General features: G+C 51.7%; 1 protein-coding gene and 1 long non-coding RNA gene across 4 annotated transcripts in view; one reads left to right on the top strand and one right to left on the bottom strand.

The window, feature by feature from the left end:
* The window catches only part of prkar1b (protein kinase, cAMP-dependent, regulatory, type I, beta), a 375,815-nt gene that overhangs the window by 237,245 nt on the left and 124,720 nt on the right, over window positions 1-13,850 (top strand). For all 3 annotated transcript variants that reach the window (XM_072481561.1, XM_072481563.1, XM_072481564.1), the window contains one exon: window positions 5,389-5,435. In XM_072481561.1, coding sequence (XP_072337662.1) covers window positions 5,389-5,435 — 47 coding nt within the window. The remainder of the gene's footprint in view (window positions 1-5,388; window positions 5,436-13,850) is intronic.
* LOC140394364 (uncharacterized) overlaps window positions 1-13,850 on the bottom strand; it is a 64,002-nt gene that overhangs the window by 35,168 nt on the left and 14,984 nt on the right. The window lies entirely within an intron of this gene.

The following is a 13,850-nucleotide window of genomic DNA, read 5'->3' as shown; positions in this document are numbered from 1 at the left end:
TATTGGTGGCTCCAGGGCGGCACACACGGCAGCACCCCCTTGAGGGCGGTGCCAGCGGATGGTGGCCCTGGCAGGGGGTACGGCCGACAGGTGCCAGGGCACCGTGGAGGCGGGGGTGGGGCGCGTGCTGGCAGCCGGGCCTGCCATGCTGCCCATGGCACCTGGTTGTGGATGGGTTATACCAATGATGAAACCCTGTCTACTCCCACCCCCTACAAATCGTACAATGTTCAGCCATCTTCCAGCATTGTTGGCCGCCGTGGCGGGGGCTGCTGCCGTGCATGAGGCCCAGTGGGAGCTGGAGCACATGCGTGAGAGGGAGGTGGTGGAGCCAGCAGTACAGCAGCGGGCCTCAGTGGGGCACGTGCAAGGCGCCCAGGCCACCGTGCCGCACGCCCGAGAGGCGCGGGAGGGGCACCACGCCATGCGTGAGCCACAGCATGGGGATGCCGAGGGGGAGGAGGAGGAGGGTGTGCCATGGCCACGGAGGCGCCCGATGCGACACCGTGTGTACCGGGCCCGCATGTCTTTCGAGGACCTCTCGGTCAGGGTGTGCAGGAGGAGACTGCGGATGTGCCGCGAGACCGTCGCTCACATCTGCCAACTGATGGCATACGTGGCACCACGCAGGACCTGGGGTGGATATGCCCTCCAGGTGGCCGTCAATGTGACGGTCGCCCTCAACCTCTTCGCGACGGGGTCGTTCCAGTCGCCGAGTGGGGACCTGTCCGGCATCTCCCAGCCATCGGTCAACAGGTGCATCCGGGCCGTCACCGATGCCCTGTACAACATCGCGGACTGGTACATAGAGTTCCCTGCGGACCGCGGTCACTAGGATGGCCACACAGCGGGGTTCACCGCTGTTGTCAAGATGCCCATGGTACAGGGGGCGATTGATGGAGTGCACATCGCCATGCGGCCCACCTCGGAGGAAAGGACCATATGCCTAAACAGGAAGGGTACACATTCAATGAACGTGCAGGTTATCTGCGACCACAGGATGACAATCCTGCACGTCTGCGGTAGGTACCCTGGCAGGGTGCATGACTCCTTTATACCGGCCCAATCGTTCATCCTTGCCATGTTCGAGGGACACCACCCCCGGCTGCGGGACTTGTTGCTGGGTGACAGGGGTTACCCGTTGCGGTCGTGGCTGATGACGCCTATACGGAGGCCACAGACCGAAGTGGAGCAACACTGCAACGATGCCCATGCAGCGACCTGCGGTGTGGTCGAGAGGTGCTTTGGGCTGCTCAAGATGCGCTTCAGATGCCTGGACCGCTCTGGAGGGGCCCTCCAGTACCCATCGGAGAGGGTCGGTCGCATCGTCGTGTTCTGCACAGCCCAACAGAGGGGCGATGTGCTGGAGGAGGAGGAGGATGGCCAGGGTGAGGGGAACTCCTCCCGAGACGAGGGGGATGGTGAGGGGAGAGCCGATGCACGGGACATGGGGGATGGATGGGAGCACGAGGCTGCCCGGCGCTGCCTGCTGGGCCAGGAGGTGCTGGTAGATGCCCGTTTCAGTGACCATGGTGGGCAGCAGTAGTGATGGGTATGGGCACAGGCAGCGGGTTCGGCACCTCCCCAACGGACAACCATCCTCAACTCCCCCATTCCCATCACCACCACCACAACACCCTCACCTCCCCCACCCCCAACTCCCCCACCACCACAACACCCGCATCCACACCACCCCTCCATGACACATCCGCCTGCGGCGCAATGGGATGGGGACACGGTCGATGGTATACACGGGTCTGCTGCAAGGCATGGAGGATGATGACAGCCTGCTCTGTGATGGGATCCGAGCCATACATCATTCGACAATGTCTGACCCATGGCCACATCACGACCCTCCACCTGGGTGAACTCTGCACGCAGCCCTGACACTGCATCTCATGGCCCTGTCGTATGGCCGGGGGCGGGGGCCGTGGGGGAGGAGGGGTGGGGTGGGGGGATGGGATGGGGTGGGGGTATGGGGTGGGAGCACAGGTCACCTGCACCGGAGCCCCACCTCTATCGCAGCAGCCTTCACACACACTGGCACAGTCCCAGCCCCACCCCCGCACGCATCGGACAGAGTACAGAAGCAGTTTGCATAGGTGGAAATGTGTTTAATAACAGACATGTGCCCTAACCCATCGAACTAATCTGTGCCCTGCACCCGTGTCAACTCACTCATCCATGTCTATCTTTCTGGCCTTACGGGCCCTATGACTACGTCTAGGTGGTCCCCCAGATGGTACAGCAGAACTGGAGGTGGACTCCTGCGATTCCTGCCCTGTGACTGGGGTACCCGGCGGCGGCCACTTCCTGGGGCGGCCCAGCCTGGATGGGCCAGAGCGCACCTCGGGCAATTGGGATGGCGTGGTGCCACCCTGTTCTGCCCGCTGCCCACCAGGTGCATCAGAGGACGTGGCTGACAATCCTGTACAATCCCCCCCCCCCCCCCCCCCCCCCCGGATTCCCAGTAGCCCCCGGAGCTCTCCATGGGATGGGGGTGTGGGCGGATCCAGCACCTGGGGCACCGGCATCACCTGGCGCTGCCAGTCCTGGAGGCCCGCGCTGGTATCAACCAGGGTCTGGACGTTCACGGCCATGGAGCTCAGGGAGTGCGCCATCGTGTCTGGCTCTGTACAACGTCGTCCATCACCCGGCCAATGGCGCTGATGCTGTCAGCGATGACCTGTAGAGACTGGGCCCTGGCCTGTAGAGACTGGGCCGTGGCCTGCTGGGACTGGGCCAGGTTGTTGAGCGCCTCTGCGATGTTCAGCTGGCTCTGGCCCATGGCTTCCTGTGCGACGGCAGCCCTGTCCCAAGCCTTGCAGGCTCAGACCCATGCCCGACACCGTCGCCACCATTGTCTCCACCGTGGATGCCACCCGTGCGGTGTTGGCCTGTGTGGCACTCATGACCGGCACCATTTCCGTCTCCTGGATGCAGATGCACTCCTGCACTTGCGTCTGCAGGTGCGGCAAGCCAGCCGTCACCTTCTCACGCCCCTGGGTCCCCGACTGCATCGGGTCTATGGGTGAGAGGGGGAACTCCAGGGACCCGGGACCCGTCCAGGCAACAGGTGTTTGCCAGGGCTAGGCTGCCCTCCCACCGTCCGGCCCCTCGGCTGCTCCTACCTCCACCTGCTGTACCGGAGCGGCTGTGTGGTGCGCACCAGTTAACGCCCTAGAAGCCTCACCACTAACATGGCCAACCGAGGTGAGTGTCTCTGCGAAGGCGGGAGGTGGAGGAGATAGCTGTGACGCAACCACAGTGTCTTCATCGGACCTGTGATCGGAGGCCCCCTGGGGTGCCGTGCCCTGTCTGTCCGTCCTCTTCATGTTGATGTCGTGTTGTGTCCTTTCATGTCTGTCTGTCCCCTGTGTGCTGGTGTCCTGTGTGGTCGTGTCATGTCCGTCAGTCCCCTATGTGCTGGTGTCCTGTGTGGTCGTGTTGTGTCCATTTGTCCCCTGTGTGCTGGTGTCCTGTGTGGTCGTGTTGTGCCTGTCTGTCCCCTGTGTGCTGGTGTCCTGTGTCATTGTGTCGTCACTGGACTGGGTTGGGGGGCTGTTGTTGGAGCTGCCCTCCCTGTCGCTGCTGGAGTCCCTGTGGGCTGGCTGCCCAGGCGCTGGCCGGGGGCGGTGTAAGCCTGATGCGCCCGGTTGGCCCGCGTCGGCTGGCCGTCTAGGTGCTGGATGCGGGCGGTGTCTGCCAGGTGCGCCCGGTTGGTCTACGTCGGCTGGCCGTCCAGGTGCTGGATGCGGGCAGTGTCCGCTGGGCTGAGGGGAAAGGGCTGAGGGCCTGGGGGGAGAAGGGGCTGAGGGGAGAAGGGGCTGAGGGGAGGAGGGGAGAGGGGGCCCGGCAAGGGGGGGATCTCACTTGGTGGCGCGTCCCCGACCTCGGCATGGGCAATCTCCTGGTCCTCTGGGGCACCAGCTAAGTCCAGTGCCCTCTGCTCGTGCATGGTGAGCTGGCGCAGGTCAGGTTCACCCCCTCCGATTTGGGCTCACTCCCGTTGGTTATGGGCGCTCTTTTCCTGGGGGGGGAGGGGAATAGCACCATTGTTAGGCGGTCCACTGCATGCAGTTGGGTCTATGTTGAGATGGGTGCACAGGGCACAGGGCCAACGCGGCTTGGATGGGTGGCTGCAGACTTGTGCCTCACGGCTGTGGTTGTACCATCCCCCTGGGAGGGGTGGGTGTCACACATGGGGGTAGGGGGGTTGTTGCCATGGGCACACTGCTGGGTACTCACCCTGGCTGCCCTCAGTAGGTCATGGAGCTTTTTGCGGCACTGCTCGCCAGTCCTGGGTGTCACCGCGGTGGCACTCATGGCCATGCCCACCTCCCTCCACAGACGCCGTTCCACGTTGGCTGGCACCCTCCGGCCGGGTCCAGGGTACAGATGCCCTCTCTTCGAGGGCATCCAGCAGCAGCGTCTCCAGGTCGTGGTGTGTGAACCTGGGCGCTGCTTGGCATGGCGCCATGGTCCCCCGTTGGCGGCCTGTGCACACGCGTCACCTGTTGTGCGCTGTGGTGCCGTGTTTTTTACGTGGCGATGGGTCTCCGACGCCGCTTCGAGGCTGCGCCCCTGCGCTTCCCGCCTCGCCCCTGCTAGCCCCCTTGTAGACCGGAGAATGCTGTCTCGGAACGGGTGCTGGCAGCGAGGTAAAACGTACCCGTTTTCCTGCTGGCGCCCGTTTTCCCGCTAGCGCCCGAATTCTGCCGCCAGAGCGGAGAATCGCGGCCAGTGTATTTTTTCCATGAATTTAAGCAAAAAACATAAACAGATCATACTGTTGTAGGCACAAGCCAATTTTTTTGCTGACAAAATAGCCTAAAGTCTTGCATGTTTAAGTGATGGAAATCTAGACTCATTTGGAAACTTTGGGATGTAAGGTTAAATAGATGTCATGAGCTTTTAGTCTGAGGGTAACTGGAAAGGAAAAACGGCCTTGTGATTTAGCCACTAAACAAAGTACTGGTACTTGAAGATTGACTATTAAAGATGAGACTAAGTGGAGGGTGGATTAAACTGGACATCTAAAGTCTTAACAAATCTGACAACTGCAGAGTTTGAGCCTTTGAAAGCTCGCTGGGCCTGTGAACTTGAGTAGGGGCTTGCTAAGCCTTTTCAGACTCTTTGGTTTTCATGTCAAGAAAATCATTTATCTCTGAAACTTGAGAAAAGAGAATTTCTGCTTCAGATAAGGAAGGGGTCTTAATATTTCTTTAATGCTTGTCAAGAAATTCTTTAGCTTGTTAATACATGTACTCATTTGACATAACAACTAAAACATCCTAAAGTGCAGTGCATTGTGAAGAAAATTGTTGATTTAAACTTTTCTATCTAAATTTATTTTGAAATAAAAATGTTGTGTTACTCTGTTATCAGGTGATGAGGGTGACAACTTTTATGTAATCGACCAAGGTGAAGTTGATGTAAGTGTTCAGATTGCTTTTAAATACTCTTGATTTTGTTGTGTATTTTAAGGTAAGGTAAAGAGATGTAGATGAATACATATGTATGTAAATGCATTGGCACTTTATGCCATTGGTGAATGCCTGAAGGCAGTATGGACCTCCGCAGAGTTGATCTTCACTACACAAGCTGCACCTGTTGGGTCAGGATAATCCATTGATGGGCTCATGATTCAGTTCGAGGAAACAATTTAACATCTAATCACTTGCTGTAGCTCACATCAATGTCTCTTGAAGCCACAACATAGTCCCTGAGGCCATTTGTTCCAGGTGCTTTATTTGCTTATTGAATTGTTTGAAATGAGGTCAGCTAGTATGAGATAGGGCTGGCCTTTTTGTACATATACTTTATAATAAAGTCATAGAGTTGCAATTTAATCTTATTTATTTTACAGCTAATTACTATAATCTTCAGTATTTAGTGTAATGTTCAAACACTTTGTGCACTTACTACACAGAAACTTTTAGTCAAGAATTTTTATATAATTCTGCAATTATTAAACAAAAACAGGCCACATTCTATCTAACTTATCACCTACTATCCTGGTAATTGCACAATGCTGCAATGATGGAGTTGCTGACTAATTATAACAATCAGCCTCAGCAATTAGTCTACAACAGACTCGGACACGAGGAAAGGAAAATCCCAGTGGCGGAGAGCTTTGTGAATCATAAGTTTGAGGTCCAAGTTCCTCTCCAGTATGCTACACTTGTCAAAGCTGAAATTATATATCACAAATTATTTCCTTTGAAGATCTCTGTAATTTGCATTTGAATTAATCAATTCTACCTGCTTCTGCTGTCTCCTTGGAGACCCTAGACCGGGGGGGGACGTGAATCCAGCCCCGCCGCTCAGACACTGGCTGCTGTGTTCTCCTTCGCCGGATTTCGGGCAGGGGCGGGGATCACGCCACGCCGGTCGGGCTGTTGGCAGCGGCCCCCCCGGCAATTCTCTGTGCCCCAATGGGCCGAGCGGCCGTCAGTTTCTGGCCAGTCCCGCCGGCGCGGATTGGACATGGTCCCACATGGCAGGACCTGGTTGGTAGGCTCGCTGGTGCGGTCCTTGGGGGGGCGCCGGTCCTGGGGGGGTGGGGGGCCACGGTGGCCTGGCCCACGGTGGCCTGGCCCACGGTGGCCTGGCCCACGGTGGCCTGGCCCACGATCGGGACCCACCGATTTGCGGGCGGGCTTGTGCCGTGGGAGCACTTATTCCTTCCACGCTGGTCCCTGTAGGGATCCGTCATGGCCGGCGCAGAGATGACACCTCCTCTGCGCATGCGCCGAACCACGCCGGCGGTTCTGCGCATGTGCTAACTCACGCAGTCCCTTCAGCGCCGGCTGGCGCAGCGCCAACACCTCCGGCGCCTGCAGAGAATTCGCAACTTCCGCCGACAGGCCACCTCGCTGATCTGGGAGAATTCTGCCCCCTGTTTCATAGACTGACCATTCATTCACCGAAATAATGTTTCTGCAGATTTTGCTTTTCATTATCTTGTACTTTTGGAATCTTGAAAAGAGCAATTATATCTCCTCTCAACCTCCTTTTCTAGTGAGAACATGCCCAATTTACATATTCATCCTCATGATCCAATCCCTCCATCTGACCCGCTATCCTAGTTGCTCCTTTTTGTATCATTGCAAAACTGCAATATTATTTTTGTTAAAAAAAATTATTATTACTGTGGTGACCAGAATTTTACATAGTATTATAAGCACAATCGATGGTGCATAGAGTGCACCTAACCAAGACGCGAATGAGCGGATTCTTCCTGGAGGTGGAGGATAAGTTTGGGCAGTTTCAGGGGGCCTAGCCAACCACACTCACATGTTCTGGTCCTGCCCCAGACTCAATGGGTTCTGGACAGCATTCTTCGAGGCCATGTCAAGGATCGTGGGGGTTAAGATGGAGCCATGCCCATTTGTGGCAGTCTTCGGGGTGTCAGAGCACCCAAAGTTCATCACAGGGTAAGGGGCAGACACCTTGGCCTTTGCCTCCCTGATCGTCCAGCGGAAACTTCTGCTAGGATGTAAGTCGGCAGCGCCACCCAGAGCCTCGGAATGGTTCTCAGACCTGGCTGAATTCCTGAAATGAAAAAGCTAGAGAAAATAAAATTCTCAATCAGAGGGCCGGAGAAGAGAATCGATGATTCGTGGAAAAAATTTACAACCTCTTTGAAGACTGGCTCGTAACCAGCAACTAAGGTGGGAGGGGTCGTGGGGGGGAGAGGAGCAGACAGGAAGGTGGGGCAGACAGGAAGGGAGATGGGGGGGTGGAGGAGGGGGAAATGGGAAACACACACAACACCGAGGAGAAATGGGGAGGGAAGCCCTATACCTGGAGGGGCACCAGCCCCTCCCACATGTACAAGATCGGGAGAGACAGAACACCCTTCTCATCCTCTATATTCGATGGTTCAATATGATTCTCTCTGTCATTGTAAATAGTATACTCCAATGTAAATAGGAAAATGCTGTTACTGGGCCTACGGTCACAGATGCTGTGACAACCTGTGGTACACATGTTGCTGCTGTTTTTATTGCTTTTATTCTGGTTTTTAAATTTTGATATAAAGTGCTAAAACTCCAATTAAAATAATTTTCAAAAAAAAATCACAGTCGCGCCAATGATGTACAAAGTAGCAGGATTACCTCCGTATTGCAACTCATACTGATGCTTTAACATATCCCAACATTTGATGTGCTTTACTCACTTCCACTGAATATCGTTGCATCAACTTCAATTTATTGTCAATTAAGACCACATGATTCTTTTAATTTTTCATGCCTATTCTGATCACCATGATATACCATAGTTGCATTGTGTACTGTCTGTAAGGTGCACTGTAGCGACTCACGAAGGCATCAACATATAATCCAGCAGTGTAACCAATCCTTCCTTTAATTATATTTAAATTTAATACCTTAGTCATGAAATTTTATGGGGGTTTCTTGGCATCCTGTTGTAATTTCAGCAGTTGTCTTGTGGCACCTTCAAAGAAATGGCTGAAATGGTGTTGGTGCACTTCTCAAGATGGTGCACTGGTCTCTGGTTGAAGTTATCACAGGAGACTTCCTTGTACTTGTGCAATTGTTTCAAGTGTGGAATTTGCAATTGCTTTGAATTAAATTGCATTGATTAAGTGGTGGAATATTTTTAATTACAGAGCTGGCTATATAAATTTACTGAAAGCATTTTGAGATTTGTTTTGAATGGATCTGAATTGGAAATGTTTTTAACTATAATTTATAAAATCACAACGTTACAAGGCCTTCATTTGGAAAGAATTAAAAACTAAAATGCAGATCTTTAGTTGCTATGTCCAGATGTGATTTTTATTGGACTTCCGTGCATTCAATGTACTGCTTTGATCAGAAATTTTAAAGCTTGACCACTTTGTTCATTGAAGAATGAAATACAAAATCAACATTGCTTTGAATAGAGCATTTGATATCCATGCTGAACAAATAAAAGAATTGAAATAACCTGCTCGTGGTCAGGAAATGTTTAAAGCTCGTTTATCTTTGCAACTGTTCTATCAGTGTGCTTGAAATGTAAGAGTCAATCATATTTCAAAGTCCGATGACTCCACAAATTTGATAATATTCACAATGATAAGTTCTTCTCAAATTCACACTTTAAGTTGCAACTTCTCTATTTATGAGGTTTTAAAAAAAAGGTTATCTGTTTATTAGTGGGAAATGAGAGAGGGGCACACGGTCAGTGTGGGAAAGGGGAGAGCGAGACATGCAGACAGAGTAGGAAAGGAGAAAGAAAGCCACGCAGATAGAGAGGAAGTGAGAGGGAGAGTGACATGGGGAGAAAAAGAAACACGCACAGAGTAGGAAAAGAGAGACATGTAGATAGAGTGGGAAAGGAGAAAGAGACATGCAAAGAGTGGGAAAGGAGAAGGAGAAAGATATGCGAAGAGTGGGAAAGGAGAAAGAGAAAGACACTCAGACAGAGTGGGAAGAGAGAGAGTATTACAATCGCAGACCAGAACCCAACAGAGGCTAGGATACTGGACCAAAACCCCAATATTTTAGTTTATTTTGTAAGACTGTGAGGAAAGAATTATTCATGCCAGGAGTGATTAGGAACATTGGAATTAAGAGCAGAAGTAGGCAATTCAGCCCTTCGAGCCTACTCCGCATTCAATCAGGCTTCCTGGCCTCAAATCCACCTCCTTGCCTGCTCTCCATATCCCTTTAATCCACTTTTAAATCAGAAATATATCTATCTCCTTCTTGAAACCATTTAATGATTCAGACTCCACAAATTCATCATCCTCTGCAAGAAGTAGTTCTTCCTCATCCCAGGTTTAAATCTATCACCTCTCAACCTATATCTCTGACCTCTCATTCTAGATTGCCCTACAAGGGGAAACATTTGATCGACATTTACTTCATGAATCCCTTTTAGTATTTTATATACCTCGATCAGATCCCCTCGTTCTTCTAAACTCCAGCATGTATAAGCCCAAACTTTTCAATCTCTCCTCATATTTCATCTCCGGAATCATGAAGAAATAGACATTTTGTATTTTTAAAACAAAATTTTATTATGAATACAATATTAAACTCTTTAACTTCACACCCAAAAATGATAGCTTGCAATTATCCCTTAAACAATCCTACTCAATTCCTCATTAAACAGCAAGAAAAGAAAAATATAACTCTCAATTTGTCTTTAAATCAGCAAGGCATAGAGCAATACTTGCTTCACAGAACAGATGTGGACTCCAGTTAGACTCTGACTAGATATCTTCAAAAAGCTCTATCAATTGGCTTGTTTCACCCTTTTTCTTGTCCTCAGACAAGACTGCTCTGCTTTAAATATTCTTAATCGTTTTATAACTGTCCTACTGTGAGAGAATTGTGGACTCAATGTAGACAGATCAGACTTCAAATCCTCTCCAAAGTTTTCTCTCAACCTCCTTGAATCCCTTAGCTCCACCCAGCAATGACATAAATGTTTACAGCCTGGAAACTAGCCTTTTGGCCCAGCTTGTACATGCCACCCAGTTTCATCATTAAGCTAGTCCCACTTGCCCGCATTTGGCCCATATCCCTCTATACCCATCCTGTCCATGTAACTGTCTAACTGCTTTTTAAAGGACAACACTGTACCCGCCTCTACCACTGCCTCTGGCAGCCCGTTCCAAATGCTCACCACCCTCTAAAGAAATCGCCCCTCTGATCTCTTTTGTATCTCTCTCTCCTCTCACCTTAAACCTATGCCCTCTAGTTCTAGACTCCTCTACCTTTGGGAAAAGATGTCAACTATCTACCTTATCTATGCTCCTCATTATTTTATAGACCTCTATAAGCTCACCCCTAAGCCACCTACACTCCAGGGAAAAAAGTCCCAGTTTTGTGAGGGCACGAAGAATCCAGCACGAGTTTTAAGGATACAAAGTAATAACATTTATTTACAATAACATATATATGTATAACAGCAGCAGCAACTTCCCTTGCTGCACACTCCTTCCTGCTGGTTCCAAACTGGCCAGCTTTATTTCTACATGGAGTTTACTAATGGTTTCTCCGCCCCCCCCTCATTGGGGAAGCTCATACTCCCACAGGATTGTGGGATTGTCATTAGTCCCCAGCCAATGGTAAGCAGGCAGGTTATAACATCCCTCTCCCCCAAAGTCCAAGGAATCCACCGAAGACCCTGGCGAAGGAGGGCATCGGACTCGTTTTGCCGCAGGCCGGACATCATTTGCACGCGGCGCTGGATCAGGCGGCGTGTAACGAGACGGAGACCGGCGCTTCCGTGATGAACGGCGTAACGGTTGTACATCCACGGCCCGTGGACCCGAGGATTCTCCCTCTGATGCGTCCTGTGTCTCCATCTCAGAGTCAGAGTCTGCTGCCTCCGTCAATCCAACAATCTGCTGGCGAGTGCCCCAGCAGCCCATAATTCACCCATACCCCCGATCACAGCTTCCAAAGTCAGATTGGCCTTCCTGAAAGTGAACCCTCGGAAGGTGACGGGCCCAGACTGGATCCCTGGTCGTGCACTCAGAGCCTGCGCTGACCAGCTGGCAGAGGTATTCACGGACATCTTTAACCTGTCCCTACTCCACTCCGAGGTCCCCACCTGCTTCAAGAAGACCACCATCATACCGGTACCAAAGAAGAACCAGGAAACGTGCCTCAATGACTACCGACCAGTGGCCCTGACTTCAGCCGTAATGAAGTGCTTCGAGAGGTTGATCATGAAGCGCATGACCTCCATACTCCCAGAACGCCTTGATCCACTGCAATTCGCATACCGCTGCAACCGGTCCACATCAGACACCATTTCCCTGGCCCTACACTCATCCCTAGAGCATCTCGAAAACAAGGACTCCTACATTAGACTCCTATTTATTGACTACAGCTCCGCCTTCAACACCATAATCCCAGCCAAGCTCATATCAAAGCTCCAAAACCTAGGACTTGGCTCCCCACTCTGCAACTGGATCCTCGATTTTCTGACCAACAGACCACAATCAGTAAGAATGAACAACAACACCTCCTCCACAATAGTCCTCAACACCGGCGCCCCGCAAGGCTGCGTACATAGCCCCCTACTCTACTCCCTGTACACACACGACTGCGTGGCAAAACTTGGTTCCAACTCCATCTACAAGTTTGCTGACGATGCGACCATAGTGGGCCGGATCTCGAATAACGATGAGTCCGAATACAGGAGGGAGATAGAGAACCTAGTGGAGTGGTGTAGCGACAACACTCTCTCCCTCAATGCCAGCAAAACTAAAGAGCTGGTAATTGACTTCAGGAAGCAAAGTACTGTACACACCCCTGTCAGCATCAACGGGGCCGAGGTGGAGATGGTTCGCAGTTTCAAATTCCTAGGGGTGCACATCTCCAAAAATCTGTCCTGGTCCACCCACGTCGACGCTACCACCAAGAAAGCACAACAGTGCCTATACTTCCTCAGGAAACTAAGGAAATTCGGCATGTCCACATTGACTCTTACCAACTTTTACAGATGCACCATAGAAAGCATCCTATCAGGCTGCATCACAGCCTGGTATGGCAACTGCTCGGCCCAGGACCGCAAGAAACTTCAGAGAGTCGTGAACACCACCCAGTCCATCACACGAACTGCCTCCCATCCATTGACTCCATCTACACCTCCCGCTGCCTGGGGAAAGAAGGCAGTATAATCAAAGATCCCTCCCACCCGGCTTACTCACTCTTCCAACTTCTTCCATCGGGCAGGAGATACAGAAGTCTGAGAACACGCACGAACAGACTCAAAAACAGCTTCTTCCCCACTGTCCCCATACTCCTAAATGACCCTCCTATGGACTGATTTCATTAACACTCCTGTATGCATCATCTGATGCCAGTGCTTTTGTAGTTACATTGTATATGTTGTGTTGCCCTATTATGTATTTTCTTTTATTCCCTTTTCTTCCCATGTATTTAATGATCTGTTGAGCTGCTCGCAGAAAAATACTTTTCACTGTACCTCGGTACACGTGACAATAAACAAATCCAATCCAATCCAGTCATGTCAGCGTCTCTGTCTCCATCTCGGAGTCAGAGTCTGCTGCCTCCGTCATCTCGGCATCTCTATCTCCACGCGGTTCTGTAACGACCTGCGCAGGCTTTGAGTGAGGCACCAGAGGAAGATTGTGAGGACTACCTTCCATTGTCTCTGGTCTCTGTGGCTGTAGCAATGAGCTCCGGGGGCGGGGAACCTTTGGAAGGGATAGTCTTCTGGACCGAACGTGGTCTACATGTTTGCGCTGAAGACGACCCTGGGCTTGTACCTGGTAAGGTATAGAGCCCGTTTGGCGAAAGATTATGCCAGGAACCCACTGGGCACCACCAGCAAAATTCCGAACAAACACTGGGTCACCGGGCACAAACTGCCGAATCGGCCGATGCCGAGAAAAACCCTGTCCCTGACGTTCTTGTGTGCGGCGTACTTTTGCGCCAATGTCCGGGGAAACCATACTAAGGTGGGTGCGAAGTCTCCGGCCCATTAGGAGTTCTGCGGGAGATACCCCAGTCACCGCATGGGGGGTGGTCCTACACGAAAACAAAAAGCGAGCCAGTCTCGTGTCCATTGATCCGGAAGACTGCTTCTTTAGGCCTCGTTTGAATGTCTGCACTGCGCGCTCTGCCAACCCATTTGAAGCCGGGTGGTAAGGGGCAGTGCGGATATGGCGTATGCCGTTCATCTTCATGAACCTCGCAAACTCTGCACTCGTGAATGGAGTGCCGTTATCCGTGACCAACACCGCGTACTAAAAGACAAACGCATCTTCTCAATTGTTGCGCAGGACGTTGTGCCCAGCATCTTATGCACCTTTAGCCATTTAGACTGGGCGTCGATTAATAGAAGGAACATGG

Source organism: Scyliorhinus torazame, chromosome 17 (assembly GCF_047496885.1).
Source record: "Scyliorhinus torazame isolate Kashiwa2021f chromosome 17, sScyTor2.1, whole genome shotgun sequence".
Classification (NCBI taxonomy): domain Eukaryota; kingdom Metazoa; phylum Chordata; class Chondrichthyes; order Carcharhiniformes; family Scyliorhinidae; genus Scyliorhinus; species Scyliorhinus torazame.
This window is presented reverse-complemented; position numbering and strand designations above follow the sequence as displayed.